Source organism: Pagrus pagrus, assembly GCF_965226575.1.
Source record: "Pagrus pagrus genome assembly, chromosome: 7".
Lineage (NCBI taxonomy): Eukaryota > Metazoa > Chordata > Actinopteri > Spariformes > Sparidae > Pagrus > Pagrus pagrus.
The window spans coordinates 14210562-14238521 of NC_140191.1; the positions used below are offsets into that span (position 1 = coordinate 14210562).

The window sequence follows — 27960 nt, forward strand, 5'->3', positions numbered from 1 at the left end:
TCCACTGAAACAATGCTACGGATTTATTATTTTTTTTCCTTACTTTCCAAACTTCATTGGTAAAAAAACAGTATCCATTGCAGTTTAATTAAAACATCAGGAAAAAAATATAGAAAAGCAATTGTAGATGATTTACAAAATATATACATTAAACTTATACAAATACATACACACACAGACATATATACAGCTTTATAATCAAACATCCACTTTTGCATACAGTGGGGTCCAAAAGTCTGAGTCCACTATGAAGAACCGCTGTTTTAATGATAACAATGACAAAACCTTTCAATTTTCATTTCAAATGCATCAAGATAATGTAATCTTTTATGGTATAATTTGTAAGAAATGGCCAGAATTCAAAGGCAGATCCAAAACTGTAGTCAGCAGCATAACTGCTGAGAATGATACTCTTTGCTTCAACCATCTATTGCTATATAGCAACTAGCCGCAGTTAGCAAGTAGCTCAGATAGCCATGGAGCCAAGCGGCCTCGCAGTGAACATGGCAGGACACCAGACTGGGACTGAACACAGCCTCTGAGACCAATAGGTGCCAGGATTAACGACGGGGATTCATTTTGTCCAAACCAGAGGAGATTGTAGAGACAGACTAAGACTGTTTTGGTGAGTTTTGTTTTGTTTGTCAAGTTTGAAGTGAATTAAGTTAGTTTTGCGGTGCACCAACGAGGCGATTAAGCTGGTCTCAGTTCTGTAAAAGAAAGAAACTTGGATTCAGAAGGTGTATGGTATTTTTTTCCTTACTGTTTAGTAAGAAATATAATGTAAAAATCTTTCATTTTTTGACATTTTGTCAACTTCTCCTAGGTGAAGCTATGGGGGCTACTAGACTATCTGGAGATTTTAAACAAAAATTCTGGCCATTTTTTACAAATTGCTCCTTTAAAGAACTGCAATGAATACTAAAAAACAATATCCGTTTTGCTACATTATGTCTTAAATGAGTAATTCCTTTCGCAGGTACTGCTGAGAAAATAGTTTCCACTTGTTTTTAAGTCAGTTTTAAAACTGTATGAAAGGTCAAACAGTAACAAAGTCCTAAATTAAAACTTGAGAGCCAGCTACATATTAACTAGAGAGGTGCCATTCTGTCCCACAGAGGCACATCGCCACAAGCTTAAAACCGTCTGAATTTTTGTCTGCAGTTACTGGACCTCCAACACAGTTAATATACGTGAGTGACAAACTGTAACATGACAGTTCATCTGTGCATTTTCAAGAACAAAACCCCAAAAATTATGTCTTTCTGCACTACATTTCTACAATACAAGAAGACAGGAGGACAAGAAATTTTGACTGTCCCTAAATTAAAAATGATTTTACTAACTGCATTAACATAAAAAATAAACTATTTGATGAAACATTTGTTGGTTTTCGATAAATGACAGTTTCTGGAACTGGACTCGGGCTTTTGGACCCCACTGTACATCTGTGTGTTCATGTATTTGTATATACCTGATGTATATATTGCACCATCCATCTACACGTCAAAAACCAAAGACGGAGACCAAGAGACTACAACCTCTCCTTAGACAACAAAACCGTCCTCACTTAGCAGTCCTCAAGAACTGGCCATGCAAGAGAACCAAAAGCCTTTTCGTATCGAGTTGTGAAAAAAAAAAAAAAAAAAAAAAACCAGGCAGGACAGTTGAGACTTTCCAGGACTTGCTAGCATGGCCAGCTGCTGATGAACTTACAGAGAAAAGTGAAGAAAAAAGGAGAAATACTCAAACGCACACAGGGAAAACAACATAGCATAAGAACAGAACATTTGTATTCCTTGGAGGTCATGACATCAGTAATTCTATATAAAAGCACGAAGCACAGAGATGAATGGGCTGATCAAAAGGGGCACACTGACTGGTGCTATGCTAATGGTAACCATAGCAACCAAATGTGGATGCACAGCTGAGGGAGAACGGCAACTTTAAATTGTACTCAGAAAAGGGGCCTGATTGAAGGCTTCAGAGTATGTACAGGAGCTACAGCCTCAAATGTCTGACGGTGAATGTTTGGCCAGAATAGAAGTTGGCATTGATATTCTTATTTACAGTGAACGCCTCTTGTGTACAATGTAAGCCGGGACTTCTTTGAGCAAGGACTACTTTCCAAGTTAACTTATGACATCTAACTAGGGTGAGTGAAAGATTGAGATTCCTGCTGCAAAGGTCCCATTATCTCTGCTCGCTGGCTTAAAAGGCAGCTGTTCGTATTAGGGGAGCCAAAAAAAATAATAAGCACTTCATGAAAGAGGACGAAAAATTAAGGTAATCACAATTGCAAACACTGATACAATGGTGGGTCGTATTGGGTTGGATGCCAATTAGCAGCACTTCTCAGCTACTCAAGCTCTCCTGGCAAAATTCAAAGACAAACAGAAGCCAAATCAACTGGGTTCAAACTGCAATGGCGACGGTCAGGGAACCTGTAAAAATGAGCTCACATATCGAGTAGACCGGTGGAAAAATAACAGCAGCGTATTCCAAACACTACAATGACAAAGGGAAAAATAAAAATTGAAACCAACCCAGTTCTAAGCACCATAAAGGAAGCTGACAAACTCACTAATTGATTTGCAAACTAATACAACTCAACCTTAGAACCCCTCTGCTATCGTCTGACAGCGGTTCAGCCTCTGGCAGAAACAGCCAGTGTTTAGGGGCTTCTGATGTAGCCAGCACAAGACTTCATCTTCCATGTGCCAGTCATTGCTTACAATAGCAACTTGTTATGCAAGAATGGAGTTGGAGTTAAGAGACTACTCTTAATTTATCTGCATATAAATACAGATAAAGAAAAAAGTAAAAAACAAAACAAAACTAGCCTTGTCATCAATAGTAGAAGGGTTCTGAGTTTGTGTTTCAGCCAATGTGCTCCGACTCTTGCGCTCTCCACGTGGTGGGTCAATTTCTGCATTCAAATGCAGAAATGTGTTCATAGAGATCGAATACAAACCAATATTGCAGCAGTGTTTACCATGGTGACTCTTCATGTAGTGTTTACATTATTCTGTACATCCCGTGCATCTCTCCATAGCTCTCCGTGACCCCACTCATCCTCCAGGCTTTGTCCTCTTCCTTTCATTTATTCTGTCCTTTTCCATCGCTCTTCCTCTGCAGCCTTTAACCATGTTCCATCACAAGATACAGTTCTGGCCGCTGGCTACACATTTTTTGATTGTCCTTTTTTTCCCCTTCAATCTGTCCCTGCCTTGTGCTTTTCTCCCCCCCACATATTTATATCACCCTCTTAATAGCAACACCCTGAACTGTCCTATGCCTCCTCTTGCTTTATCTCCATTGCTCCTCCGTTTCTACTGCTGCCGTATCCCACAGGGACACTTGCTCCATTGTTCCCGTTTCCCTCCCCTGCCTCAAAGCTCTTCTCTTCCAGCGGCTTGCTGATCCAGGCGCCGTAACCGTGGACGCTGAGAGCCCGGAAAAACTGCTGCTTTGCTAGCTGGAAGGACATGGCTGACATCTTGGCCTGGGAGTATGAGGGCAGGGAGAGGAGGTCAGTGCGGCCGCAACGCTGGCACAGAGAGCGGAACAGACCGAACAGGTTGGACTTGGACACTCGGGACACGCTCAGTTTGTTCCTAGAGGGAAGAAATTACAGTGCTCTTTAGTGTAGTTCATAAATACAAAAAAGTGTGTCAGTCATGGAAAACATAGATTGTCTGGCAAGTTGGCGTGACACATTTTTTCCCGCTGATCACGCAGCGTTTCCTATTTAGCTAACTTAACTGCCTACTGTTCACAGTTTCGTGTGACTTAATTAAAATTTTATCAAGCTTGTGGTTACTTGACAGTTTTTACTGAATACAAAAGAGCACTCAATATGATCCAAAATAAAATAAAGGCTGCCTATGTGTAAGTTTTGTAAATGGGTCATTCATGGTTTCTTATCACAGGATGAGGTGTTTCCAGCAGCAGGCACAGAACAAAATTATAAAAACTCATTGTCAAATCTTCAAATACTGTTTCTGGACAGAAAATGACTTTTTACAATGACATAGCATCCTTATGATCAATAATTCATACAGACAGATAAAAACACATTTTCAGAACTAATTTTAGAGGCAGATTGAGCTCTTGGGTACATCTACTTCAAATTCAAAATCTTCACTCAGGTTAATCCAAAGTTATTGTTTGTCACAAGAGAACAACAAAAACACTCAACAGCAGCACTACAGTCGTTCAATAATAAATATCTGAGTGGATAAGAACAGACTATGCATCCAATCTAAAGTATTAATATACAATGCTTTACCTATAAGGAGCGACAGGATTTGTATGTGTTGCATACCCATCTAGTTTGCCTTTGGTCCCGTCCAGCACCTCCACGCTGTGCTGGTCTGGAAAGCTCCAGTTCACACTGGACTCCTTGGTCTTGCCCGTGTGACGTGTGGAATCATACACACTCACCCGGCCCACCTACAGTCCAACCAGGTGGTGTGGAAGAGGGGAGACAGAACATATTTTTTTCATTAGGCCTAATTTAGCCCTTCATTGTGATTCAGCATTTCCAAACAGAGCGTGTAAAATTGGTTGTGTAATGCGTTTGTCAGTGTGACGGCTGTGTCACGCTGTGAGTCGATTAGGATGGAAGATTCAACCAATGTCACTGGCTGTGTGGATGAAAGTCAAGACAGTGTTCAAAAATGGGCTACAACAACAAGCTGAGCTGTGCTTAACCCCTTGTATAGACGTGGCTAGCGTGACCACAGCGGTCAAGTCTGTACTGGTTACCTCTTGTCCACGAGTTTCAAAGTGTTAAGCAGCAAAGGAGCAGCCAAACTTTCTGTGCAGTTTTCCTTTGATGCATTTGAGAAGTCCTGATCCATTTTTCCAATGCATATGACTGTGTTAAATAGTAGCCTGCTTCATAGCAGGTGGCCAAAGGTTAGCAGTGAAGTTGTGTAATGTCCGTACATTAACAGCTTATGTTAAGGTTTGCCAATGAAAATAAAACTGCAGCGATACCAAGAAGTTTTTGTGTTTTGCCTCTCAGCTGCTGGGCAAAAGTGAAGGGAGAGTCTGTGACATCACAAACAGCAGCAGGGGCTCTGCTCTGGCTCTGTAGCAGAATGTACATAAATATATTAATTCACTGCCTTATTAATATTGGACACCAACCTTACTTTTACGTGTGTATTGTCAGGGGAAAAAAAGAGACTGGAAGTGTAAATAAACTCTTCAGGTTGCGGTTAAGCCTGTGAGATGCAGCGTGCACGGAGCTGGTGAAGACAGCTACACAGATCAGGATGACAACATATGCCTTGAGTGAGACATTTGAGGTAAAAACACGTCTGACACATTTGCTGTCTAGACACAGGTAACTGCCAGTTCTTGCATCCAGAGTTATGAGAGTGACCTACATGCTTTTTGCTAATTGATGGATGAGCCAAATTTTAAGAAGATGAGCAATGAAGAAACAGTAGTGCAGGTACAAATAGGAGAGTTGGCAGCTTAATTGATTAATTTAGTGAGAATGACCTCAATACTCCTGATTAATGTCCACATATGGCACTGCCAAACACGTACCTCCGGGTGGTTCAGCGTAAAGGGAGTGGGGAGACTTTGGCCGAATGCTTCACCGTCTCTGGCAAGTCGACAGCAAACAGCACGCGTCAGGTGCCCGTGGCTGTACAGATATCCTGACAGATCAGAACAGCAAAGACACAGTGTAGAACAGAAATTTGAGACAAGAAGCAGTGTAAAAGTGGGAATTCATCCAGCTTCACTGCTGGGAACTCTCACGAATATTTGTCACAATATCTGCTCGCCATTCCAGGGTAATCAAAGTAACAGTATCTTTTACCAAGCGTGATGGACTTCAGGTAGATGGGATTCAGGAAATGGGTGAGCAGCGCCCCCTGCAGACCTAGCACGTTCCAGCGCAGGATCTTATCACTGCAACTCATGGTTCGCAGCCTCTCGCCGTGCTGGATGCCGTCCCATGTGGGCACAATGGCACTTGACTCCACTGGGATGGTGCCCTCGCCTGCCACAAGCCACAACAAACACACAAACAGACAAAAGGTTACAGAGGCTGGAATCATTTGCTTCCATGCACTGCAAGTGATACATATTTATGAAGTGTGCCAGCCTCATCTCTCACCGTTCTCCACTTTGGTGCGGAGCTTGCCCTGCTTAGAATTCTCAAACAGAGGCTGATGACCCTCGATGTCATCCCCAGCTTCACTGCATGACTTGTCAAACAGGGCGCCATCCCCACAAGGTGCCGTGCTATGGATAAGAGTGAAAGAGGAGACATGAGTTATTGACAATGACATGCAGTTTAAAATAGAAGGCACCACATTGATCTAAACATGAAACATTGACGTATCGGAGTGATGGTTGGGACATCAGTGAAAGAGGATAACATGGGTGTAGGTGAAGGAGGAGAAGGAAAACATCTGATACTCCCACCTGATGTAGAGGTGAAAGGTGATGTCAGGTTTGATTTGCAGTTTGTTGTCCTCTGCTGGCTCAAATATACTGTCGTCTGTGCCGTCATAGTACTTGAGCAGCTCACGGTACAGAAACCTGAGCGGAAGGCAGATGGCGAGTTAGAGTTATAAATAATGGGTCTGGGAGAAAAGCGGGGTATTTTCAGAACAGGGAGAGAAACATTGATAAAGGGCGAGATCTATTTCTACCGAACAAATCCCCTTCTGGAGATGATTTCAGCGTGGCAATCATTAACAGTGTCTCCTTTAAGGCTCAGCTCCTCCCCTTTGACACAGCGATTTCCTGACAGAAAGAAGGGAGAATCACATTCAGTGTCAAACACAACAATGCAATGCCTCTCGGTTCTGCAGTGACCTAGTTCTGTTTAACTTGACAGTGCATGCCTCTGAGCATGGAAATCAAAAAAACTAGGCTGCAACACAATTCCTTAAAACGTTATTACCACCTGTTTGCGTCATAGGTTATATGCTAAACATAATGGATATACCAGTTCCCAGGCTGACAACAGTCCCCAGGCCCTCCCCCCTCCGCATGACGATGGTGGCCAGAATCTTGCGTCCCAGAAGGCTGTGCTGGATGCGCGTGGTCAGGGCATTGAAACGCTGGTGACTCAACATTGCTATCTGGTCGTGCAAAGTGCTGCCACTCACTGGAAGCTAGAGAGAGGAATGTATGCAAGACAGGACAGGTACATAAAAAGGAAATGAGGATTATTATGGATTATTTTATATATAATTTATATTTACTATAGCAAATTATGACTGTGTCTAAACATTTATGTCTGAACATATCTAAGGCAGGCTGCATGAGTATCTGGTACACAAACAAAACTATGCAGCCAGAGAAACACCTATAGCTGCTACAAAGCTAAAACCTTTCAGTGAACAAAACTGATTAATTCACTGTGAAGCGGCAAATATGTTAAATTAAAGAGTCTGTGTGTAGTTTACTTTAGATCAGTTATGTTTTAACTGAGGTTACAAGTGTGCATGTAAACGTTTATGCTGTTATCATCGTTAGTGAATCACTTTTGCTATAATGAGGTAGTTTTTCAATTACATGCAGGTGTTTGGTGTGATTAAACTGAAGCTCGATCTTTCAACACAGCAATGATGAGCTAAGCAAATCCTGTCTTATCCCCATATTGAACCAGATGGTGCACACAGAAAATATGAAAATGCTGAAAAGTCAGTACCTCAGCTGGGATGAGCTCCCCAGTGCGGGCTGCTCTCTCGGCCTCTCCAATCAGAACTCGTAGAGCAGCATCTGCTGCTTCCTGTTTTCCCTGCTTCTTGTTGGATGCACACACTGGAGGGAACCAGCGTCCGCCCAGCTTCGCCTGGTAGGTGAACCTGAGCAGGTAGGGCGAAGAGAAAGGCAATCAGATGTGGATTTGACAGGGTTTTCTCTCTCACTTTATGGGGCCCAGACACACCAAACCCGACATTAGAGGACTAGTGGTGACGAAAGCTGACTGTCACATCATGTTGCCCCCGTCTCGACCACAAAAGCTGCACTTGAACACACTGTAAAGACTACAGCCGATGGTCAATGGCGTGACAGGAAATATCTCTCCATACCATCAGTTAGCAGTATATATCATTTGAAACTGAAACTTGAAAACTTGTGAATGCGGATAGAAAAACAGTTATGATAAAGCAGCCTTTTTGACACTGCTTTTGCTAATACAGCCACTTCTAACTGAAAATATGTCTGATAAAGAGTTGCAAATGGCCCTGTGAAGAGTGGGAGGCAAAAAGTGAAGATAAACTGTGCTAAATTGGTGAAATACTGTAAACTACAGCAACAGGCTCAAGGGGCTTTCCCTTTTTTCCCCGTTTCTCTTCTCATGCACTGGTTTGCTTAGCTGAACAGCCAACCAGAATGATTTCTCTCACCGCCAGATGACGGGACAGATTTTACATGCTCAATCGGGCAAAAAGTCACCAACAAAGGCATACTGCAACAAGTAGGGCTACAAACGCTGCAGACGGTCATGACATTGGTCTGGTGTGTCAGGGTGTTAACCATGGTTGGTTTAAATCAAATAGGAGACACATATCTATACATATATCCATTTGAGCTAGCTAGAACTACAGAGATGATAAGATACAGTTCACACATACTTGGGCTCGTGTGCTGGCCCAGATTGACCAACCAGTCGGATCTCGGCAGCAAATCCCCGGGCTCTAGCATACTCCAGAAGACCCGACACTGCATTGTTGTTCAGATGGTTGATGAGGTCCCCAACTCCTGCCTCATGTGCTGCTCGCAACTCGTCCGCAGTCAGAGGAGGCAAAGAGGGACATGTAGTCCCAGAACCACTACCATCACTATCACTCGAAGAGCCCAGGGGCAACTGAGGCTGGAAAATAGAGAAAAAGCAGAGAAAAATAGTTGTGAATGGTATGGCCAAAGGGAGCAGAACAGTGTGACAGAGGCAACAAAATAAATTCTCACAGACTGAGTGACCTCTTGTTTTAACAAAGTCATTCCTCTAATTTTCAGATATGCAAACCCCATTGCCCTCCAAAATTAACAACTTGAGTTATTCTCAATCTCTCACTCCTCACCTTGTTGAGCTGCAGTCTCCCGTCAGCCATTAATTCTTTGACGGCCTCCTCTGCAGCCAGCTGGCGGGCTGCCTTCTTGCTTGGTGCTGAGGCCTCTGGAAACAAGTTATCTCCGACCTTCACCCTGTACATGAACCTGAACACAGGAAAGCGACTGAGAAGGAGAAAAGTGTGGAGAGAGAGAGCTTTTTGGTTTTGTTGAGTTACTGCTCCAGACTCTTGAATTATCACATTTAGGTAAATAAGGAGACGCAACAGTGTCAGTGAGAGGTGCAATGTTGAGCCGATTAATCGGTAAGTCTATTGAAAGAAATGTAATCACTATTGACCTTAAACTCTGTCAATATTCAATCAATCATTTCAAATATTTCAAGCAAAGACTAAATGATTCATTGTAAAAGTAATTGTAAGATTAATCAATAATGAAAGTAATCGTCAGTTGAAGCCCCAGTCTCCGTAACAATAGAGTTTATGGTGTACTAGTGATCAAGACAAATACATGCAGATGGTTCTTGGAGGAAAACACAAGTTCATATTATATCTCAAAGCGGCCTAAAGGGATGGAATATAAACACAAAGAGTGGTAAAGAGTTAATGGACAAAGATGGTATTGTGTTTTGTCAGCTGACTACAGTACTCGTCACAGATGAGAAATAGCTGATCAACCGCTCCCCTGAGGAGGAAATGTACGACCACAAAGGGACATGCAGAGTCGGGGAGAACACCATCTGAACATGAAGACGGCTTCAGAGGGAGGTGGAGGAGATACCTTGGGTCGTGTGGTGGACCTGCCTGCCCGGTGATGATGAATTCGATAGGGTTCCCGCTGCGCTGGCTGTACTCCATTAGGACAGACACGGGATTCTTCCCACCAGGGAGAGAGCGGGACAGTGGCTGACGAGGTCCTTCGCCAATCCCTATCCCACAAATCCCCCCCATGTCTTCAGTTGGTCCCTGGTAGACAATGGAGGAGACAAATGACATATTTAAATTAAGGCTGTTTTTTGTCACTGTATTTCTGAATATATGGCTTCCGATTTATTCCCAATAAATAAAAGGGCTTCAAAATAATCACAAACAAAACGTGACTTGACTTATGTTTATCAACACTTTGCTGTTTACAGTAGTAACCGTATTGCTCTCTACTCGCACGTTAATAACCTGAGCGATCTGAGCTCATCATCACATTCAAACTTACACTGGTGTCTGTGAGTAGAGCCATCACTTGGTCCATACCGGCAGTACCTCCCTCTTCTCCCGTGCTCGCCCCTCCCTGCATCTCTCCTATGAGGATGCGCAGGGTGGCCGCAGCAGCGTCCTTTTTTGCAACTTTCTTACTGGAAGCTTCTGCGACAGGAAACAGCCTCCCGTTGAGCATCACCTGCATACGGAATCTGACAGAGGGAGAAACAAACACAGACACAGCGATCTGTCAATACATGATTAATCGAGCAGCTATAATTTTCCGAGACTACTGTGTTGTATAACAAGCACAGTAATTTTCATTCTTAACTGGCAGCATCATATGTCTTCATTAAGGCAGATTTATCTCTCGCACTTTGAATCGATAGGTTTGTCACCAGGCGCTTTACAGAGGATAACAACATGTGGGTGGAAAAACAAAAAAAGATGGATGTCACATAATGAAAGCACATCAACAAACCTTGTGTTTTTGAATATACACATTGGTTACATTCAGGGATGCACTGATCCAACGTTTACTTTCCTGATACCTCAATTCAGAGCGTCTGCGGATACTGTTTACAGCTTTATTATCAGTGCTTTCTTTTCCTGAAATTAAAAATCTACATGAAGTAATGGGGTTAATTTTTATGTAAAGTGGGGCAAACTGAGAAGCGCTATAATAACACTGACAAGAACATTGTATTACTGTTGATTGGTCAATACCTGATCCACTTCATGAAGTGGTTGTCACATTACAGGATGAATACACAGACAATGATCACAGATGAATTTTCTTTACATGAAACAGAGAAGATTAAAAGACTAACCTTGGGTCGTGAGAGGGTCCCGACTGGTCAAGGAGCAGGAACTCACAGTTCTGGCCCAGATACTGGGCGTACTCCATGAGGCCGCTGACGGGGTTCTTCAGCCTCACCTCCTGTAATTTGGCCCACAGGTTCTGGGGAGGTGGAGCGGCCAGCGACACGGCTACAGTTCCCACAGTGTTAGCCTTCTCCGCTGCCAGTTTCTCAGCGTCCGTCTCTCTGCGAATGGCGTTGAGGAATTCTGGGATGTCATCAGTGGCCCACTGTCCTTCGGCAGGATCATCGTCTTTACATAAAATAGAGGTGGGCGCTAGAGCAGTGGATTGGGACTGAAAAGCAGAAGTAGAAGGGTTTATAAATCAGGGTACAACTCCATAACTGCTCACCTCACCTGACTACATCTTGTAAAAAGGCGCTTCACATTCTCTAGATAATGTTTTTTCTCTTAAAGGAATAACTAAATAACTCACATGCAACCACTCGCATATCTGTCCAGCAAATATAAGGCTATAGCAAGCAGCCTGCTAGCTAAGCTGAGCAACTATTCCTTTAATCTTTGTACATGCTGTGCTGTTTTGTTCTGTATTAAATATTTTGATTTTCTACAAATTTTCGCCACTCAACTATCTAGGTCAAAAAGATTCAATTTTATTATCTATAGTTGTGTTTCGGATCGTAATTCACACTTAAATATGTAATATGTACTGTATATGTGACAGTGTTATTGGAGTTATCCAATTTGAATGATTCTTTGCTCTTGTATTTTTATTTTTCATCACATGACTACCATGCCATCTTCATAAGAATGTATTCAACTTAATACTATTAAATATAAACAAAGCAACATTTTACTTACCGCTTCACTTTGACTTTGCTCTGGCATCCAACCTTCTGGAAGTGGCAGTGGCTCCAGGCCTGGTATTGGTGGTATTGGTGACAACGACAGCAGAGCGGACCCTCCTCCCTCATCTCTACTGGCCTCTAGCTCCATCTTACTCTCTTCAGTTGGGAGGCTCTGTGCGGCTTTAATGCTCCTCTCCATCCTCTCTCTGCGGCGGGTGGAGAGCTCCCAGGTGGGAGGGTTGACTTCTCCATTCTTAGTGACCTCGCCTTGCTTCTCCAGGGCGTAGAGGGTGGGATTGACCTGCTTGGCAGTCCTTAAACCCAGGTTTTTTGCTATGGAGAGAGCAGTAGCCTCCGGTGTACGCAGGAGATACTGCAGGACTAGCTCCTTCTGTTCTGCCATTGTGGGAAGCTTCAGTTCCTGATCAGGGGGACTAGTAGTGCCCGGATGTTGTTTCTCCTGGTGCCAACCTCTTGCTGATGATCGGGACTCCTCAGAGTCAGACGACTCTAAAGAGAAGGAGTTAGAAGAACTGGATTCTGTGTCAAAGTCCTCGTCTTTGACCGGTCCCAAGTTTTCAGCTGTTTCTGCTTTTAGCTCAACCTTCACTTCAGGAGGGTGTTCTGAGCTGAAACACGGATGGGATGGTGGACTCCGTACTTTAGAGTCTTGATCTTCCCCGCCTCTGACAGGTTCTCTGTAAAGAGTCCACTCGGGAGGGAGCTGTCCTTGCTTAGAAGCTTTCTGTGAGCGCTCCAAAGAGTACAGGGCCTGGTTGACGATCTTTTTGGGCAGATGAAACTTTCTGGCTAACAATTTTGCAGAGATAGTCTCACTGGGCCTCAAAGCAGCCAAAGCACTGTGGACCTGTGCCTCAACGTTGGGAGTGAGGGTGATGTTAAAATTATTAAAGCTTGAATTTGCTAAGCTACTGGATACATTGGGTCTGTCAAACCTGTCTCCTCCTCTGTTGGGCCTGTCTCGAAGGGACAAACTCTGAAAATTCTCATATAAAGAGTCTGTTTGGACACGCCATTGTCTGTTGGAGAACTGATTGTGGTTTTGGCCTTGTGACTGGTTTTGACTCAGGTGTCGGGGGCCCGGGGTGCCTCGCGGGGTTCTTACAGTGGGTGGGTATCCAAAACTCTTGTCCTGACTATACCCCCCTCTACCCCTATGGCTACTGTTGTTTGGATATCTACTATAGCCTGATTGGGGCTGGTATGTGAAACTAGGCGGCCTTCCAGGTACTACTCCCCCTCCACCTCCACGTGGACTGCCTCTGAACTGGGGTGCCTCAGAGCTCTGTCCTCTCAGGAACTCTGCCTGTTGGTACTGAAAGGAATTAGGAACAGGACTGGGGCCGTGACTCGGATTATATGAGCTGTTGTGGGCCACTGGTTTAGGGGCTACTGTACTGTGGTTTGGAATAGGTGGAGCGGAAGGAATGACAGAGGCAGCTGGAGGTTGTATGGGCCCTGCAAGACGGGTAGGACCGTGGTAGTAACTTGAATATTGGTTCTGCTGTGGGCCAGATCTAGGGTAGATTGAGGCTGGGCCAGGTCTGTGGTAATTATCGTTGGCGTGGAGGTCCGGTGGTGGATGCCTGTGGAAGTGTTCTTTGGAAGGCCCTCCTCTACCTCTGCTCATAGCGCAGGGGTTGGGCGTGAAGGGGGCCGGTGCAGCTGGCTGTGCAGCTTCTGTATGAGTGTACGTCCTCTACCACAAACAGCAGACACCCTGACGGGGAAGTCAACGCAGGCCAAATGCACACTGAGAGCGCCTGAAATACAAACAGGGGACAACGTCAGGGGAATATTAATAAACAGAAATAAATAACAGTTAAGATAATTGAAGGGTGGAAAAATGAGAAGCAGCAGCTAGGGCAAGGGAAACTATTCTCCAGCCAATCACACATCTTCAGGTCCTGCTGGCAAACCTCCAAACTGCTCAAGTGTCCTTGGATAAGTCAGTGAATCTATACCACCTCCAAGGACAAAGTTTCTAACAGGATCCTAAACTCTTGCCATCCTGAAATGCAGTGTAAATTACAGTCGTGGACGATAAAAAAATATCCGGGTATTATGGAAAAAATAAAGATTATGTAAGCCCGTGGGCCAACACTGTAAACTTCACTGTGTATAACTTCAGATTAAACCCTAGCCAGTTTACAAGGATACGGCAGGGTGACATACTGTTTCTCCCAGCCACATTGAAACTTAATCCCTGGGTAAAAGGATGGTGATTAATAATTCAGAACTTCTTGTGACTATTCTGTTTTATTTCTGGCCTTAAAAATTATGGCTGGATCTGGATCCATAGCGGAGACGAAAAGTGAGACACTGATGCAGATGAAAAGTTCCAAGGACACAAGAACGTCAAGGGCTGCCTGTCAGTGACAAGCTGTGGTCAGAAAACCATGCAGTCATTATAGACAGTCATGACTATAATGATATGGTTCTGCACAGCTAGGTTTAATACTTCATCCAGAAAAAAACAAAAACATTCAATGACTTGAATTGTACATCCTGAAATGCATAGTCCAGAATTCCAATATCCTCCTATGGCACAACACACATTGATTCAGCCTCAAGTGTCATATCTGACAACACTCAATAATGTCTATATCAGTGAGACTGACAACATGGGGACACCCAATACTGAGTAAGGTTTCATCCCCTCTGGCCCAGTCAGCATCACTGGTCTGTCACATAGAGCTGAGCAGGCCGGAACGCAGCCACATTAACAGAGAACACCATAGTGTTGGTCCATCACGGTAATATGGGCCGACAGGGCCGGCAGCCCTGGGCCCAAACGGGGCTGCAGCTGACTCATCTTGACCCTGATGCAAGGCAACAGTTGACAGCCAAAATAACAACTCTGTGTTTTTCTTAAGCCACTGTCATTATGTTTGTCTCTATTTTGAGCCCGGACAGAGGCATGAACAAGACGACCCCTCTGACAACTGATGAATCAACTCTTTTGCACACTTAATGCTGTCATGTCAAGACATGTCTAAATACCACCTATGCTCAGTTTGATGTTCAAAGTGACCCCTTCCGCTGAGACACTTTGGGTCCATTGTCAACATAGCAGTGCACAAATTAAATCTGGTACATGCTCCAAATTTGTTGCACACATATTGGATAGAAGCATAAGGCCCAGTTCGCTCAGACAGTGTTGTTGATCTCACCTACTGTAGATGAAATCAAAGTGGCAGCAGTGGAAAAAAGTGGGAATAGTTAACGTTGCTGCTCCTGCAGCTTCTCAGATGACTTCAACAGAGACTCACGACACAAGTCAAAGAGAAACCTAGTAAAATAAACACTGGTTGCGGACTAGAAATTGTTAAACCACGTGTTTAATTTGAGAAAAGGCAAAACGTTTTCCAGATCGCAGTGGTCTTCCGCTTTGGATGAGTGAGGTCCCTCCACAGTGAAAACTCCAGTTTTGTCGCTCGCTTTTAAAGGCTGTGTGCACTCCTGTAAAATACGCGTTGCTTCACTGTTACATTACGAAAGTTAAGGGAAGATCCACCGACTGGCTGGTGTAAGAAAAGGGAAACATAAGGAAACAAACGCAGGTTAAGTTTCGATTTCATTTCTCACCAGAAGTTAAGTTTCTGTTGTCGGTCACGTGACCTGCAGAGGCTCCCCGCTGCCAGGCAGACAGCCATTCACAGACATGAAGATATGACAGTCAATGAACTATTAAATATAATACAATTATAGCACATCCGTGGCCGTCTTTTAATTATCATGCTTAAAGAGGTCGCCCCCGCGGTCCACCTCAAACAATCAATGTGCCGGTGTTACTGTGGAGCCACAAGGACATCCTCTCCTGGACGCATGCTGTAGACAGTACACTGAGGCAGAGGAGACATCACATGCTCGGATCAGATTCTCACATTAAAAATAAAACGGAGGGAGGGAGAATGATAGTAATGTTATACATTTTGGGAGATACAAATATCACAGCAAAACGCTGAGATCTTGTAACCGGATTGTGACAGGCTGGGGGGGGAAAAATAATGTCAGAGTACTATAAGGTGAAGGTCACTATTAAACACGAGTAGCACAGACACATGTTGTGCCGTAAAATAAATATATAACCCATTTTCACACATGAATCTGGGAACGCTGCTGCTTTTACTCACAGCTGAACTTAGAAAGCAGAGCAGCAGGGAGGCGTGTCCTCACACAAATCACAGCAAAGTCAAACGTGTGAGTGGTTCTCAAGTTTTTATGATTAAGTAGAATTAATTTAATGAAATCAAACATCTGTTCCATTACACACAGTTACAATTTGTTGAGACATGTTCACAGTCAAGTAGAAAAGTATTGAGCTGCAGGATGTATAAACCAGTATACTCTGTCTCTACACCTCTCATCTTTGTTTACTTTAATCTGGACACGCGTGCTCATGCTGTGATGTTTTACATGTTGTCTACGTTACACACAACAAACAGAAGATACCTTTCCTCTTACAAATTACATCCAGACAACAACTTGAATCAATTCATCATTGAGGTTTACGTGAGTCACACGAGACGGATGACTTCACTTGATAGAAATCATTTTAAAACGGTTAATCAACCGATGAGATCCCTAACGGTTTTACTTTGATTTTCCTCGATGCAGACTTTGAAGGAGGACGAAGCTGCAGCGCTGACTCGAGCAGCTACAGGTTAGACGTGAGGCTTTACATTTTCACCAAACCACCGAGGAACACGTGCTTAAATGTTTAACTTTCTGAACGAGTTACGGTAAAGCCACTTGATGGGACAAAGGCTTTAGCTAGCGGGCAGCCGACTGAACATCGTTCCTCCTCCAGCTAACGTTAGCTAGCCTGCTAGCTCATCACTGGCAGCAGTAAGTTACACCGCACTGGCACTGCACCATTTCCAACTACCGCCCGCAGTACTGCCAAGTCCCTGTCTGCTAACCCAAAACACACAGACCACTCTTCACCTAAGCCATAAAAATGATTTCAAGAACCGTAGTCGCTTTGAATTATTACCTTAACTCGCAGTGTTTCGCTTCAGCGGGCTCGTGTCGGTGTGCAATATTTTAATGCGGTGCAAACAATCAAAGAACTGGTGCGCGAGAAGTGACGCCGGTCCGCTGCGACGGACACAAACAGCTACACGTCGCGTGTTGATGACGCGGCCTCATCGGCAAGGTTCGAATATGTTTTAGATGCGTCCTTTTGGGATGGATAGCTTCACGGATATGCACTCTTAACTTTCACAGTGTTATTGTAATGTGTTGCATTTAAAATGGCACTTTCATGGCGCTAGAGCAGGTTTCTTTTCTCGATATGCTTGAATTAAAATTATCTTAATCGTCTTAAACATAATAAAACAGTCACATTTTTGCCATAGCAGTTTTCAGGGCATTCATTGTTTACATGTTTTTTCTGCTTCCAATACAATTGTTGTCCCCCAAGTTAATATTGAATTCACTTTTGGTCATTTTCAATTTTAGTGCATTTAAAAACGAACATCTAAATATATTCTTTATGTTTATGTGTTATATTTAAATACAGTGATATTATCAAGTCATTACAATCAGTCTGCTGTGACACAGTGTCACTGTCCCTTAATTTATGCACACCACACTTGTATCATTGGGGAGGAGAAATGTGCTTATATCAGCTATCAGCTTATAATAACATCACCATAGGGAAAGAAACAGGATCTATTTAGTTGAATTCTGACAATGTGATGAGGTGCTCTCCTCTACCGCCCAAGTCAAAGACTTCTTGGAGAACTTGAGACTCATACAAGTGTTTTTAATATTGAGGTTTTAGGAAACAATGGATTATGTCTACCAAGATACATTTTGCACTTTTCTAACATATCCAGTGGGTGTCAGCATTACACTGTGAATGTGCTAGTGTCAGATTGGACAAATTAAAAACCAGAGCAGCTTTCAAATATTGCAGGCTGGTGTAAATTAGACAGTTACAGCCTGTAATTACTCAAAACTGTTTGATGTTTCAGTTTGTTGCGACTGATTTAGAAATGTTTGATGTTTCCTTGTAGGTCACTGGTGTGCTCCTTTGAGCTTCCTTCCCAAGCTTTGAGGTAAAGACACCTGGGCTACTAATACTATCTAATCCCAAATTCCTTTAAATATCCGGATCACCAACCTGGGTGAAAAAAGCAGCGAGTAAGTCCACGGTAAAAAAGAAAGGAAAGGTTAACTGATGTGATGATGACAGATAAGTGCATATCAAGGAGTCTGCAGGAATTGATGAGCAGAGGAGCATGAAGGATGAGTTTGAGCTGTAGGTCACGGTAAGCCCAGATTCAGTATGTGAGTGACTCTGACACACAGCATCTCTCTCTTCAGAGGAGTATTCATTTCACTGCATTTCTCACCCACTCCGTCTCTCCCTCTCCCTCTCCCTCTCCCTCTCCCTCTCTCCTCCTCTCCCTTCTCTGACACTGCCGGCGTCACACTCTCTCCACTTGTTCTCTCCAACCTTTCTTCCTCTCCATTTCCCGCTCTCTATCTCTTTCTCACCCTCATCTTCCCTCCTCATTTCTCCCTCTTCCACTCTTTCTCTGTTAACACAGAGGAATGCAGTATGTGGCAGGCTGTGGCTCTGTGGCTGTTGATACTTGCGACTCTGCTGCGGGGTGAGTGACTTTCATCTGTGCTTTGAGTGAGACTGTGCTCGAACAAGTGTGTGTTTTCTGCATGTGCTCTTTACTGTATGCTGCGATCATGCATTGTCCTCTGTTTCTAATAAGTGGGCATGAGGCAGCTCACTTAGAAACTGGGAGAGAGTGTGCTGTTGTGCAGCCAGAGGCAAAAAAAATTGATTGCTTTTTGTAACGAGCAAGCAACAGCCTGCAGTGTAATCATCTTTACAGCAGATAAGAATACTGATAGATAGATAGATAGATAGATAGATAGATAGATAGAAGAGAAGGGTGATTATGAGGCTGCTAGTGGTTAATTTACTATGACACGACATTATGGACACTCTGGACTATTCATTTGAATTATAGGCATACCATCTTTAGAGCCATATTGATATTAATTAAGGTCCAGTTAGTGAATAAAGATTTGACACCAAGTGCATTAATCAGACCATTTAACACTCCCTCTGTATATACTGCAGTTTATAAAGCGGTATGAACAGACATTGTGCAGCTATTTAAAGTACTTTTTAAACTTACTCAGAGCGCCTCTTATATCCACCAATGATAGCTCCCTGCACATCAAAGTGATTACCTCATGGAGAATGAATCATGAGTGAATCGAAGCCCTTGCTGGAGTTATAGGGTGAAGACAGTCAGTCCCCCGCTCTCATCGTCGTGAGTGCTGTGTGTGTCTGTCTGGGGTGTTTCAGTGTTTAATGGCCTCACTATTTCCTGCATGGAATGAAACCGACAGATTTTACGGCCGTGGAAATACTTTGACTGTCTGCTGGCGATCAATCAGAGATGTAATTGATTAGGAGGAGCGGGGTTCTTTCTGTCTGCTCCCCCCTCTCCGTTCTTCCTGCCTTCCTTCCTTTCTCTAACACATTCTCATATTTCTCCTGTCCTGTGTCATCTACTCTACTAAAGACCTCTGTGTTCCTATAAGACCAACTCCATCTTTAAAACGTAACCTTTCCCATACCCCTAAAAGCTCCCCCTCTGTTTTACCTCCACTGGAGCATGGCTTGTCTCCCTCTCTAAGTTTCATTTCTCCCTCCCTCTCATCCACCTGGCCTACAATTTCTACACCACTTTTTTCTATCATCGTAATCACGCCGTTTTTCTGCCGGTGCTCTCTTCATTGCTTTCTCCAGACACAGCCTTTCTCTTTATAACCATCACCTTTTCTCTTGCTCTTCTTGTGAGAATCCTCTCCCCTACATTAAACTCTGTCTCCCCCCTCTCCCCTGTTCAGTGTCAGTGCAGGGTCCTCACCAGCGGTTCCTGCTCAGGGAGCTGTTGAGGGACTACAACCCCATGGAGAGGCCGGTGGCCAACGACTCCCAGGCGCTCACCGTTCAGTTCTCCTTTACTCTAATACAGGTCATGGATGTGGTACGCATGGCAGAAATGCATCATAAACACGATTACACACCCATACCATACATTCAAACAAAAAACACGAGTATAGGTTCTCATGTTATAGGAATCCTCACATCTTCATATGCACTTTTAAAGAGTTACTGGTCCCTGTGATTGTTCCACCTCTCCACACCGGGTGTGAAAAGATCCTGTACAGCTGAAGCTAATACGAGGCTTCACTTGTCTGAATTAGTCGAATCACATTGGTATCTCCCAAACTTTTTAGGTATAATTTAAAAAAAAGGGGAATTTCATACTAAAAAGACTGATTAGATCAGATAAGTGACCAGAAGGGGGATTTGGTTGTAGCAGAAGAACAAGGACAGAAATGAGTGTAGATAAGTAGAAAAAGAGCAAACTAAAATAAGAATAGATAAAATAAAAAAAATAAAAAAAGAGTTGGGATTTTAAATAATTAAATTGTCATTTTGTGTGACTTGGTGCCCCCACAGAGTGCAACACCGCTGTCCCAAATACAAATCCCAGGTCTGTTACAATTTGTCAGATGTAGTGGCTGAGACAGAGACACCATTCACCCTATTACAAGACACTGTACCATCAACATGATTTTGAAGCAGTTGTTTTAAGGTAAAACATAACATAATGTTGCTTTAAATCACCTATCTTATATTATATTCTTTGTTTTATGCAAGGATGAAAAGAACCAGATCATCACCACGAACGCCTGGCTGCAGATGGTGAGTACAGAGAAGGACAATTTATAATGTGATATTGATCTGTGTAGATCTTTTCGTATGCTCCCCATCGCTTGCAGCATCAGCTACACGGTATCATCCCTGATGCTGGTTGGGTTTCAGCATCATGATAATCGACACTTGAGCAGGACAAACACATTCGTACTTGATTGCAGATTACTTCATCTGTCTGGCACAAAAACGGACCAAGCTATTTCTTTCTGCAAGTCAAGGCAGGTCATTTTTATTTCGCAAATCAATTTGGCCTCAAAGTGCTTCACTTTCTACCATTAAACCCTCGGTTTCATTAAGTAAAAATGCCCCAGAAACTTTAACAGATGCTTCTTCCAGAACGAAAACACATGAGATAAGGTAAAATAGGATAATCTCTTATTGATCCCTTAAAGGGGAATTTTGGGTGTTAAAGCACCACAAGGACAAAATAAGATCAGGTACTTAAACAGAGAAACTAAGAGAGAATAAATGATTAACTGTGTGTAAAGTAAGAACAGAATAATATAGAAACTGTACAAGAGCAACTAAACACACAACGCAGAATGAGAGCCCGACTGATACTGGATTTTTGGGTCCGATGATAATTTAGCCCTAGTATATTTTTCTGTGTACTGTTCTGTAAAAAAAATAACTTTTTATATCGGGGCATGTCAGACGACTTATAAGCCGATACTGAGATATCTGTGATAGGTTAATATCATCTCAAGCAAAGGTGACATAGTAGATGCAACATGCAAACGAGTAGACCAATAATAATAGTATTATTAGTATATAATAATAGTATAATAATAAAATAACAATATGAAAACTCAGGCTGATAGTGTGCGTCTTTTTTGTCTGCTTTTGTTCATGTGTAAAACCAGAGTTGTGCTTGTGTCTCCCAGCAGTGGTACGACCACTACCTCCAGTGGAACCAGTCAGAGTATCCTGGTGTAAAGAACCTCCGTTTCACTGCTGACCAGGTCTGGACACCTGACATACTGCTTTACAACAGGTATATGCGGCACACAAACACACACACATTCTCAGGGCTGCTGCTGCTGCTGCCGAGCTCTAAATTGTCTCATCACTGTGCTGACTTCCTCCAGTGCTCATGATAAGTTCGATGCCACCTTTAAGACCAATGTGCTGGTAAACTCCAGTGGATTCTGTGAGTATCTGCCTCCAGGTACGTGTTTTTAATTACTCAGCATCTTGCCCTCAAAATTAAACTATGTCTTCAGTCACTCTGCAGTCATACAGAGTTATTCAAGCTGCAGAAACTGAATTACTGCAATCCAATATTTTCCTCATTTCACTTACCTCCAGATGGCTGCACCAAATAACATTTTAATCAAGTTTCCCTTCATTACATGGGATGATTTTACTTGACTTTGATATTTACTGCATTTTTCCCCTTGCCTCTCAAGGAATATTCATCAGCACGTGTAATGTGGACGTGCGATGGTTTCCATTTGACATCCAGCGCTGCGAGCTGAAGTTTGGCTCCTGGACATTTGATGGCTGGTTGCTGGACATCCAGATGAAGGAGGCAGATGTGTCAGGATACATGCCCAACGGAGAGTGGGACCTGCTGGGTAAGACTAGGTTGTCGAGGCCCTGGATAACAAACATGGTTGCTTAGTAACAATGCTCACATCATTGCCATGCAGTGCTGTATCTGACCTGTGAAGACCTGAAAATTAATTGGATTAATATAAATAGATGTTTAAATAGATGACAGGAGATGTCGTAGGAGTATGCCGTATAAACTAAGACAAAACAGGTTTAATGCAAATACAGACACATTACACTTTAAGCCCTGATGTTTCTATGCACTTATGGTTCTATAACTGGAAATATATAATTTATCAGAGACAGGCAGACACCAACCTTGACATTCATAAAATCAAATCTGTCGTTGTACACTGACTTTCAGCTTCGTTCAATCACGTCTTTTTATGATTCTGCTCCTGGCATTTCACAGCTCTATATATCCCATTTCCCTCTCACTCAGTCAAAAATATTCAATGGTGGTAACAAAATATACTCAGTTATAGTGAGTTCTTGAGAATCTCTATGTGCTGCCTTCTTGCCCTCTCAGCCCTCCATGGTGTTTTCTGCATTAAAATGTCTTCTGTGTCTTCCGTCAGAGGTCCCTGGAGGTCGTCATGAAGTTTTCTACGACTGCTGTGCAGAACCCTACCCGGATGTTACCTTTGTCGTGACTTTACGAAGGAGGACCTTGTTTTACGCCCTCAACCTCCTCATCCCCTGTGTGCTCCTCTCATCCATGACCTTGCTGGTCTTCCTGCTCCCTGCCAACTCAGGGGAGAAGATCAGCCTGGGTGAGGACTTTTAAGAGGAGGGTGGAGAGGGACAGGGGTGACGGATGGTTTTACAATAAGAGAGCTTGAATATGAGAAAACAGGAGGAGAAAAATATATTTCCTGGGCTTTTCTAATATTTCTATTTCAATCTGTCAGTCAGCATTGCTAGAAAACCTTCAGTCAGCCATGCAAAGCTTTGAAGGGTGTCAAGAGGGCTGAAAGTGAGGTAAGAAGAGACAGAGAGAGGTCAAAGACAGAAAAGGATGAGGGGGAATGAGACTAAAAGAGTAAAATCGAATGAGTTTTCCTGTGAGTGTCAGAAAGACCGATGATAGTGGCGAGAAGTCAAGTGCAACACACCAAATATTCTGTTCCACTGAGTGTACTCATGTACTTTCTTCTTCCCTTCTTTGCAACCCACTGCTCCCTGGTGTCTTGTGTCTGCCTCCAGGCATCACAGTTCTGCTTTCTCTGACTGTCTTCATGCTGATGGTTGCAGAGATTATGCCCGCTACATCAGATTCTGTTCCCCTGATCGGTCAGTTTCTTTCACTCTGTGCACATGTGTGTTTCTGTGGGTTTTGAGGGGGGAACTGACAGTGTTCAGACTGCTAGCGCCCCTGTGAGTGAAATATGCTCCCCTCCTGTACGTCTCAGGTCAGTACTTTGCCAGCACCATGGTGATTGTTGGGATGTCAGTCGTAGCCACAGTCATCGTCCTTCAGTTCCATCACCACAACCCCAACAATGGACAAATGCCCCGCTGGGTGAGTTTAAATATTTGAGGTTCAAGGTTGATTCATTTGTCATACTTTTACTTAGTAATTACAGCCTGTAGTCCCTTTATGCCAAAACACAACCTGAGGATAAAAGCTGTGACAGGTTCTCTGTGCGTTGATTCTCAGAAACCTAAAACTGTTCATCTAATCCACCTCAGCTCCACTGATGTGGGTGTGTGTCAGCTTCTTGGTTTTGCTGACGTTGAGAGGAAAGGTGGTTTCTGTGCACAACTCCACAATATTGTAGATTTCTTCTCATGGTTGTTTGTAATCCTGCTGATGACGTTGCTGTAGTCCACAAACTTCCCACTTTCTTGATGCCTGTGCAGTGTACAGTGTAAACAGGAGGGGGCTGAGCACACAGCCCTGGGGGGCTCCGATGTTCAGAACAAAAGTGGAGGAGGTGTGACCGCCAGTCTGAACTGCCTGCGGTCTGTGTTTCAGTTGCAGATTGTGGTACTCGAGTACAGAGTGCTAAATTTCATTGTTTCAAGGAGGAGATTTGAAATCAAACAGCATTCTGATGTAGGTGTCATTTTATTTTCAAGGTGTGAAATGAATTAGTAATACATGATTACAAAGTTTAAATGCTGACTGGACCAGTGTTTTAGTCAATTTCAAATGCCTACAGCACGTATTGGGATAGAGATACAGGCAAAATGACCCAAAAAATATTGAAAGTCAAAGTAGTTGTTGTACGTTTAGCTTTTTCTGCATTGACAACATAGTGAAAGGGCTGATCATGGCTACTTTAAATGCCATTAACAGGCCAGAAAATAGGAGAGGAGACAAAATGAGAGATGACAGATTTGAATATTTATAAGAAGAAGAAGAAGAAGACAACATATTTTGTTAATCCCTTTTAAGGGAAATTCAGTTTATTCACACTGTTGTTACAACTGCTTGTTAATGGTTGTTACTGGTTGCACTCTAAAGTTTTTGGAGCAATCTCCAGAATTTCCCTCAAATCTTCTACCTTAAATCAGGGCTGAAAATATTACAATTGATTACAGTTGTCTGAAAAGCTGATTTGGTGGGCTTAGTAGGGAATTTTATGGAACACTTATATATACCTATATCAAATGTCAAAAACAATATTCAAAAAACAAACAAAACAAACCCACACAGTTTCATTGACCTGTCAATTCAGTTTCATTCTCCTTTCCCTTCACACCTGCACTGCATCTCCTTCGTTAGCCCCACCCTGTTCCTAGTATTTTTCCACTCATTACCCTCCCCCGTGTTTTCTCCGCCTCACTCTACCTGCACCTCATCCCTTCGTCAGTTTAGTTTGTATTTAAGTGCAGACTTTAGTTCAGTCTTTGTCAAATCATCTGTTGAGTTTCTCTGAGCCTACTATTGTGTTTCACTGTTCCTGTGATTCATTGTGAAGAAAACTTCATCTCAACTTGATCTTCCTGCCTGCTGTTTTCTGCATCTGGGTCCACCTTCTCTGCACCAGTATGATTCATAGTACAATGAATTGCAGAATATAACGTGAAAAAGACAGGCTTAAAACACAGTGGTTAAACCAACTGGATAAAATAAGAGGCATTAATTAAAATCAGTATAAGATAGACAATAAAAGTGTGTTTCCAAAAATGATTTAAACTAACTAGTGCATTCAGATAAGCGGATCCTTTCGGGCAGATCGTTCCAGAGCCTGGTCTTTATCTTGGCAAAGATGTCACTGCTCGATCTCAGATTGTGTGAAGGTTCATTAGGACTAACACTTCATTTAATAAAGCGATGTACCTGATCATGCAGTCCTTTGAATAGTTAACAGTCGAGATGTTTCATCAGTTCTAAAGAAATTAAAAGCCTTGGGGCTGAGTTTTTTTGTTTTTTTTTAACTCAGGTGAACAGTTCATTTGCAGTAATGTGAAGAAATGTGATAAAATAAAGGCTTGTATGACTTTTTTTTTAAACAAGCAACTGAGTGATTAGTGTAGGAGGGGATAAAATGTTATAACAAGATTTATAGCAGGAGATAGATGTGCTTGTACTTTCTCAGCAATATGTTGAAAGCTAGTAAAAGAAATCTTGTGCCCTTGTGTGCCAGGTGCACTTGGTTCTGCTGCAGTGGGTTCCCTGGTTCCTGAGGATGAAGCGTCCAGGAGAGGGAGCAGAACCGACTCTTTCCAGCAGCCAGGCAGACTCTCAGAGCAAGACCCTGTCCTCTCCTACCACAACCACCACCACCACCACCATCCCCACGCCGGTGCCCTCCATCCTCCCCCAGAGCCTCAACTCCCTGCAGGCCAGCCTGGCTCAGCTCAACCACCCTCTGTCACACCCTCTGTCCCACCGGCCCAATCCTCAGGCTGTAATCCTTCCTAATCCCAGCCACAGAGATCCAAGCCCCAATCCACACCCACAGCCAAACGGTCATCTGCTTTACATGGGCTTCCAGACCTTCCAGACCACGGCAGAGCTGGATCCAAATCAGAGAAGCAGAACCACAAGTTATGGGAGGGTTAACAGCGGACTAGGTGGAGGGGAAGGAGAGGGATCAGCAGCAGGAGGAGGAGGACCAGCTGGAGATATACCTATCCATCACCACCTCCCATCTTCCAAGTTTGGGAGCTCCCCACAGGAAACTCAAGTGTCCCCAGATCCTGATCAGTCGACCACATCCTCTGGACCCTGCGGCCTGGAGGCTGTGGCAGGAGCAGGGAGGTCAGCTGCCATACATACCCACAGCAGTGTGATTCGATCTGTGGCAGTAGACAGCCAGCTGCAGGCTCTCCTGGCGGAGGTGCAGTTCTTAGTCGAACGCGTTAGGGAGCAGGACCGGCAGCTCAGCTTGGCGGAGCAGTGGCAGTTTGCCGCTGCTGTCATCGACCGCCTGTTCCTGGTGGGATTCAGTGTTTTCAACATCATCTGCACCATCGCTATTCTCATGGCTGCGCCCAACTTTGGAGAAGCACTGTCAAAAGACTTCCTCTGACAGACCAAAAACAGAGAGGTTAGAGAGAGCGGGGGATGCTGAGGGATAACACAGATGAAGATTTACTGGAAGCACAATTGCTGTTGATGACACTGGGACATAAAACAGCAAATATTTCCTTTGCAGTAAGAAAGGACGGACTGTGGCACACGGTGCGATTCTTTCTCTTAACTTGAAAGTCTGCCATTTTTCATGGTAGAAGAAACCTGATCATGTTCACATTTGCATTCTTTTCGCAGTGGTTTCCATTGAAGCTTGATTGATCATTTATGCCTCGATCATTTTGATGACTTTTGATTTAAATAAAAAAATAAATTACTTAACTGAAACCCTAATCGGGGCATCAAATGTCTCATCACAATATGGATGATTGTTTGTGGACTAACCAACAAAATCCTCAGTAATATTTTCTTGAGCAGTGAAGTAAGAAGTGAAGGTTTTTTGGAGTAGTTTTGTGAATGAAACCGCATGACTTTATTACATTTGTTATAAAATATTTGTACTGCCGTCTTGGGATGCTACATTAAGATGCTCTGTAGAAAAGCTGGACACTGATGTGCTGCTTGTAAAATAATTACACTCATGTCATAGTTCACACTTTTAGAGTTACTCACCTTTAAAACTAAAAGTGTTTACAGGTGCTCTGCCACCTCACTAATTATCGGTGGAAAATATTCCTGACGATACAGACCAGAGTTCCTGTGTGCTCGTCCTCAAATATAATGAATACTCTGATACACACATTTTATGATCACAGAGTGTTCTCTGCAGGATTTTGTTATTTTTTAAGTGGAGACGCAACAGGTGAATAGATGAAATCACTATGAAACTATCCCCATTTGATTACTTACAACAGCACATATTTTTTGCATTACAAGTTCTCTGAAATGACTTGTTTATATTTGCAAAAAGGGAATTATCTAGTTAAAAATGCACTAATTTGCAAACATTTCTAGAACAGAAATCTGAACACTAGGTTCAAAATCCTTGTTTCATTTTGCTGAGTCAGAGGTTTTTGCGGAGGGAAATCTGGATGTCTCTTTTAATCACTTCTTAAATCAGAAAGTATGTCATTAGCCATAAAAATCACATTTTGATGTTTTTAGTAATAATGAATGTTATATGAACACATCCCTCTGTGAAGAAACGTCAGAATATAGACAGTAATAAAACTGGAACGTTCGGTGGATGTAAGTGCTACTGAAGTGGAG

The 27960-nt window shown here is 43.1% G+C and overlaps 2 protein-coding genes across 15 annotated transcripts; one reads left to right on the forward strand and one right to left on the reverse strand.

The window, feature by feature from the left end:
- Positions 1-17030, reverse strand: adar (adenosine deaminase RNA specific). Of its 6 annotated transcripts, none has more exons than XM_084358371.1 (16): positions 16941-17030; positions 11934-13704; positions 11081-11406; positions 10267-10462; positions 9838-10022; positions 9069-9204; positions 8622-8860; positions 7691-7847; positions 6983-7151; positions 6684-6777; positions 6454-6570; positions 6143-6270; positions 5843-6025; positions 5566-5678; positions 4328-4455; positions 1-3617 (listed from the first exon to the last, which is right to left on the reverse strand). In XM_084358371.1, exons 2-16 carry the CDS (start codon positions 13569-13571, stop codon positions 3293-3295), a joined length of 4134 nt encoding a protein of 1377 aa, XP_084214497.1. In that variant the 5' UTR covers positions 13572-13704; positions 16941-17030; the 3' UTR covers positions 1-3292. The 6 variants fall into 6 exon arrangements, with proteins under 6 accessions (XP_084214497.1, XP_084214495.1, XP_084214496.1 ...); XM_084358369.1 differs by having other exon boundaries at positions 4292-4455; XM_084358370.1 differs by having other exon boundaries at positions 9069-9222.
- On the forward strand, positions 16396-27932 carry LOC311260504 (neuronal acetylcholine receptor subunit alpha-7-like). 9 transcript variants are annotated; one of them, XM_084358377.1, is made up of 13 exons: positions 16409-16456; positions 16562-16607; positions 17968-18222; positions 18505-18567; positions 19835-19974; positions 20655-20699; positions 21596-21705; positions 21800-21879; positions 22121-22288; positions 22844-23038; positions 23472-23558; positions 23678-23787; positions 25862-27932. In XM_084358377.1, exons 4-13 carry the CDS (start codon positions 18516-18518, stop codon positions 26747-26749), a joined length of 1875 nt encoding a protein of 624 aa, XP_084214503.1. In that variant the 5' UTR covers positions 16409-16456; positions 16562-16607; positions 17968-18222; positions 18505-18515; the 3' UTR covers positions 26750-27932. The 9 variants fall into 9 exon arrangements, with proteins under 9 accessions (XP_084214501.1, XP_084214505.1, XP_084214502.1 ...); XM_084358375.1 differs by having other exon boundaries at positions 16396-16792; XM_084358379.1 differs by having other exon boundaries at positions 16396-16792; positions 21599-21705.
- The last annotated feature ends 28 nt before the right edge of the window (positions 27933-27960 follow it).

Excerpts from the sequence above, each read along its gene's own strand:
- LOC311260504 (XM_084358375.1), top strand. The coding sequence starts at position 18,516 with ATGTGGCAGGCTGTGGCTCTGTGGCTGTTGATACTTGCGACTCTGCTG. Across the intron at positions 19,975-20,654 it reads TAATACAGGTCATGGATGTG|GATGAAAAGAACCAGATCAT; the intron begins GTACGCATGGCA and ends GTTTTATGCAAG. Across the intron at positions 23,788-25,861 it reads ATGGACAAATGCCCCGCTGG|GTGCACTTGGTTCTGCTGCA; the intron begins GTGAGTTTAAAT and ends CTTGTGTGCCAG.
- adar (XM_084358366.1), bottom strand. The coding sequence starts at position 13,571 with ATGAGCAGAGGTAGAGGAGGGCCTTCCAAAGAACACTTCCACAGGCAT. Across the intron at positions 6,778-6,982 it reads TGTTGTCAGCCTGGGAACTG|GAAATCGCTGTGTCAAAGGG; the intron begins GTATATCCATTA and ends TCTTTCTGTCAG. Across the intron at positions 6,026-6,142 it reads CCGCACCAAAGTGGAGAACG|GCGAGGGCACCATCCCAGTG; the intron begins GTGAGAGATGAG and ends GGCTTGTGGCAG.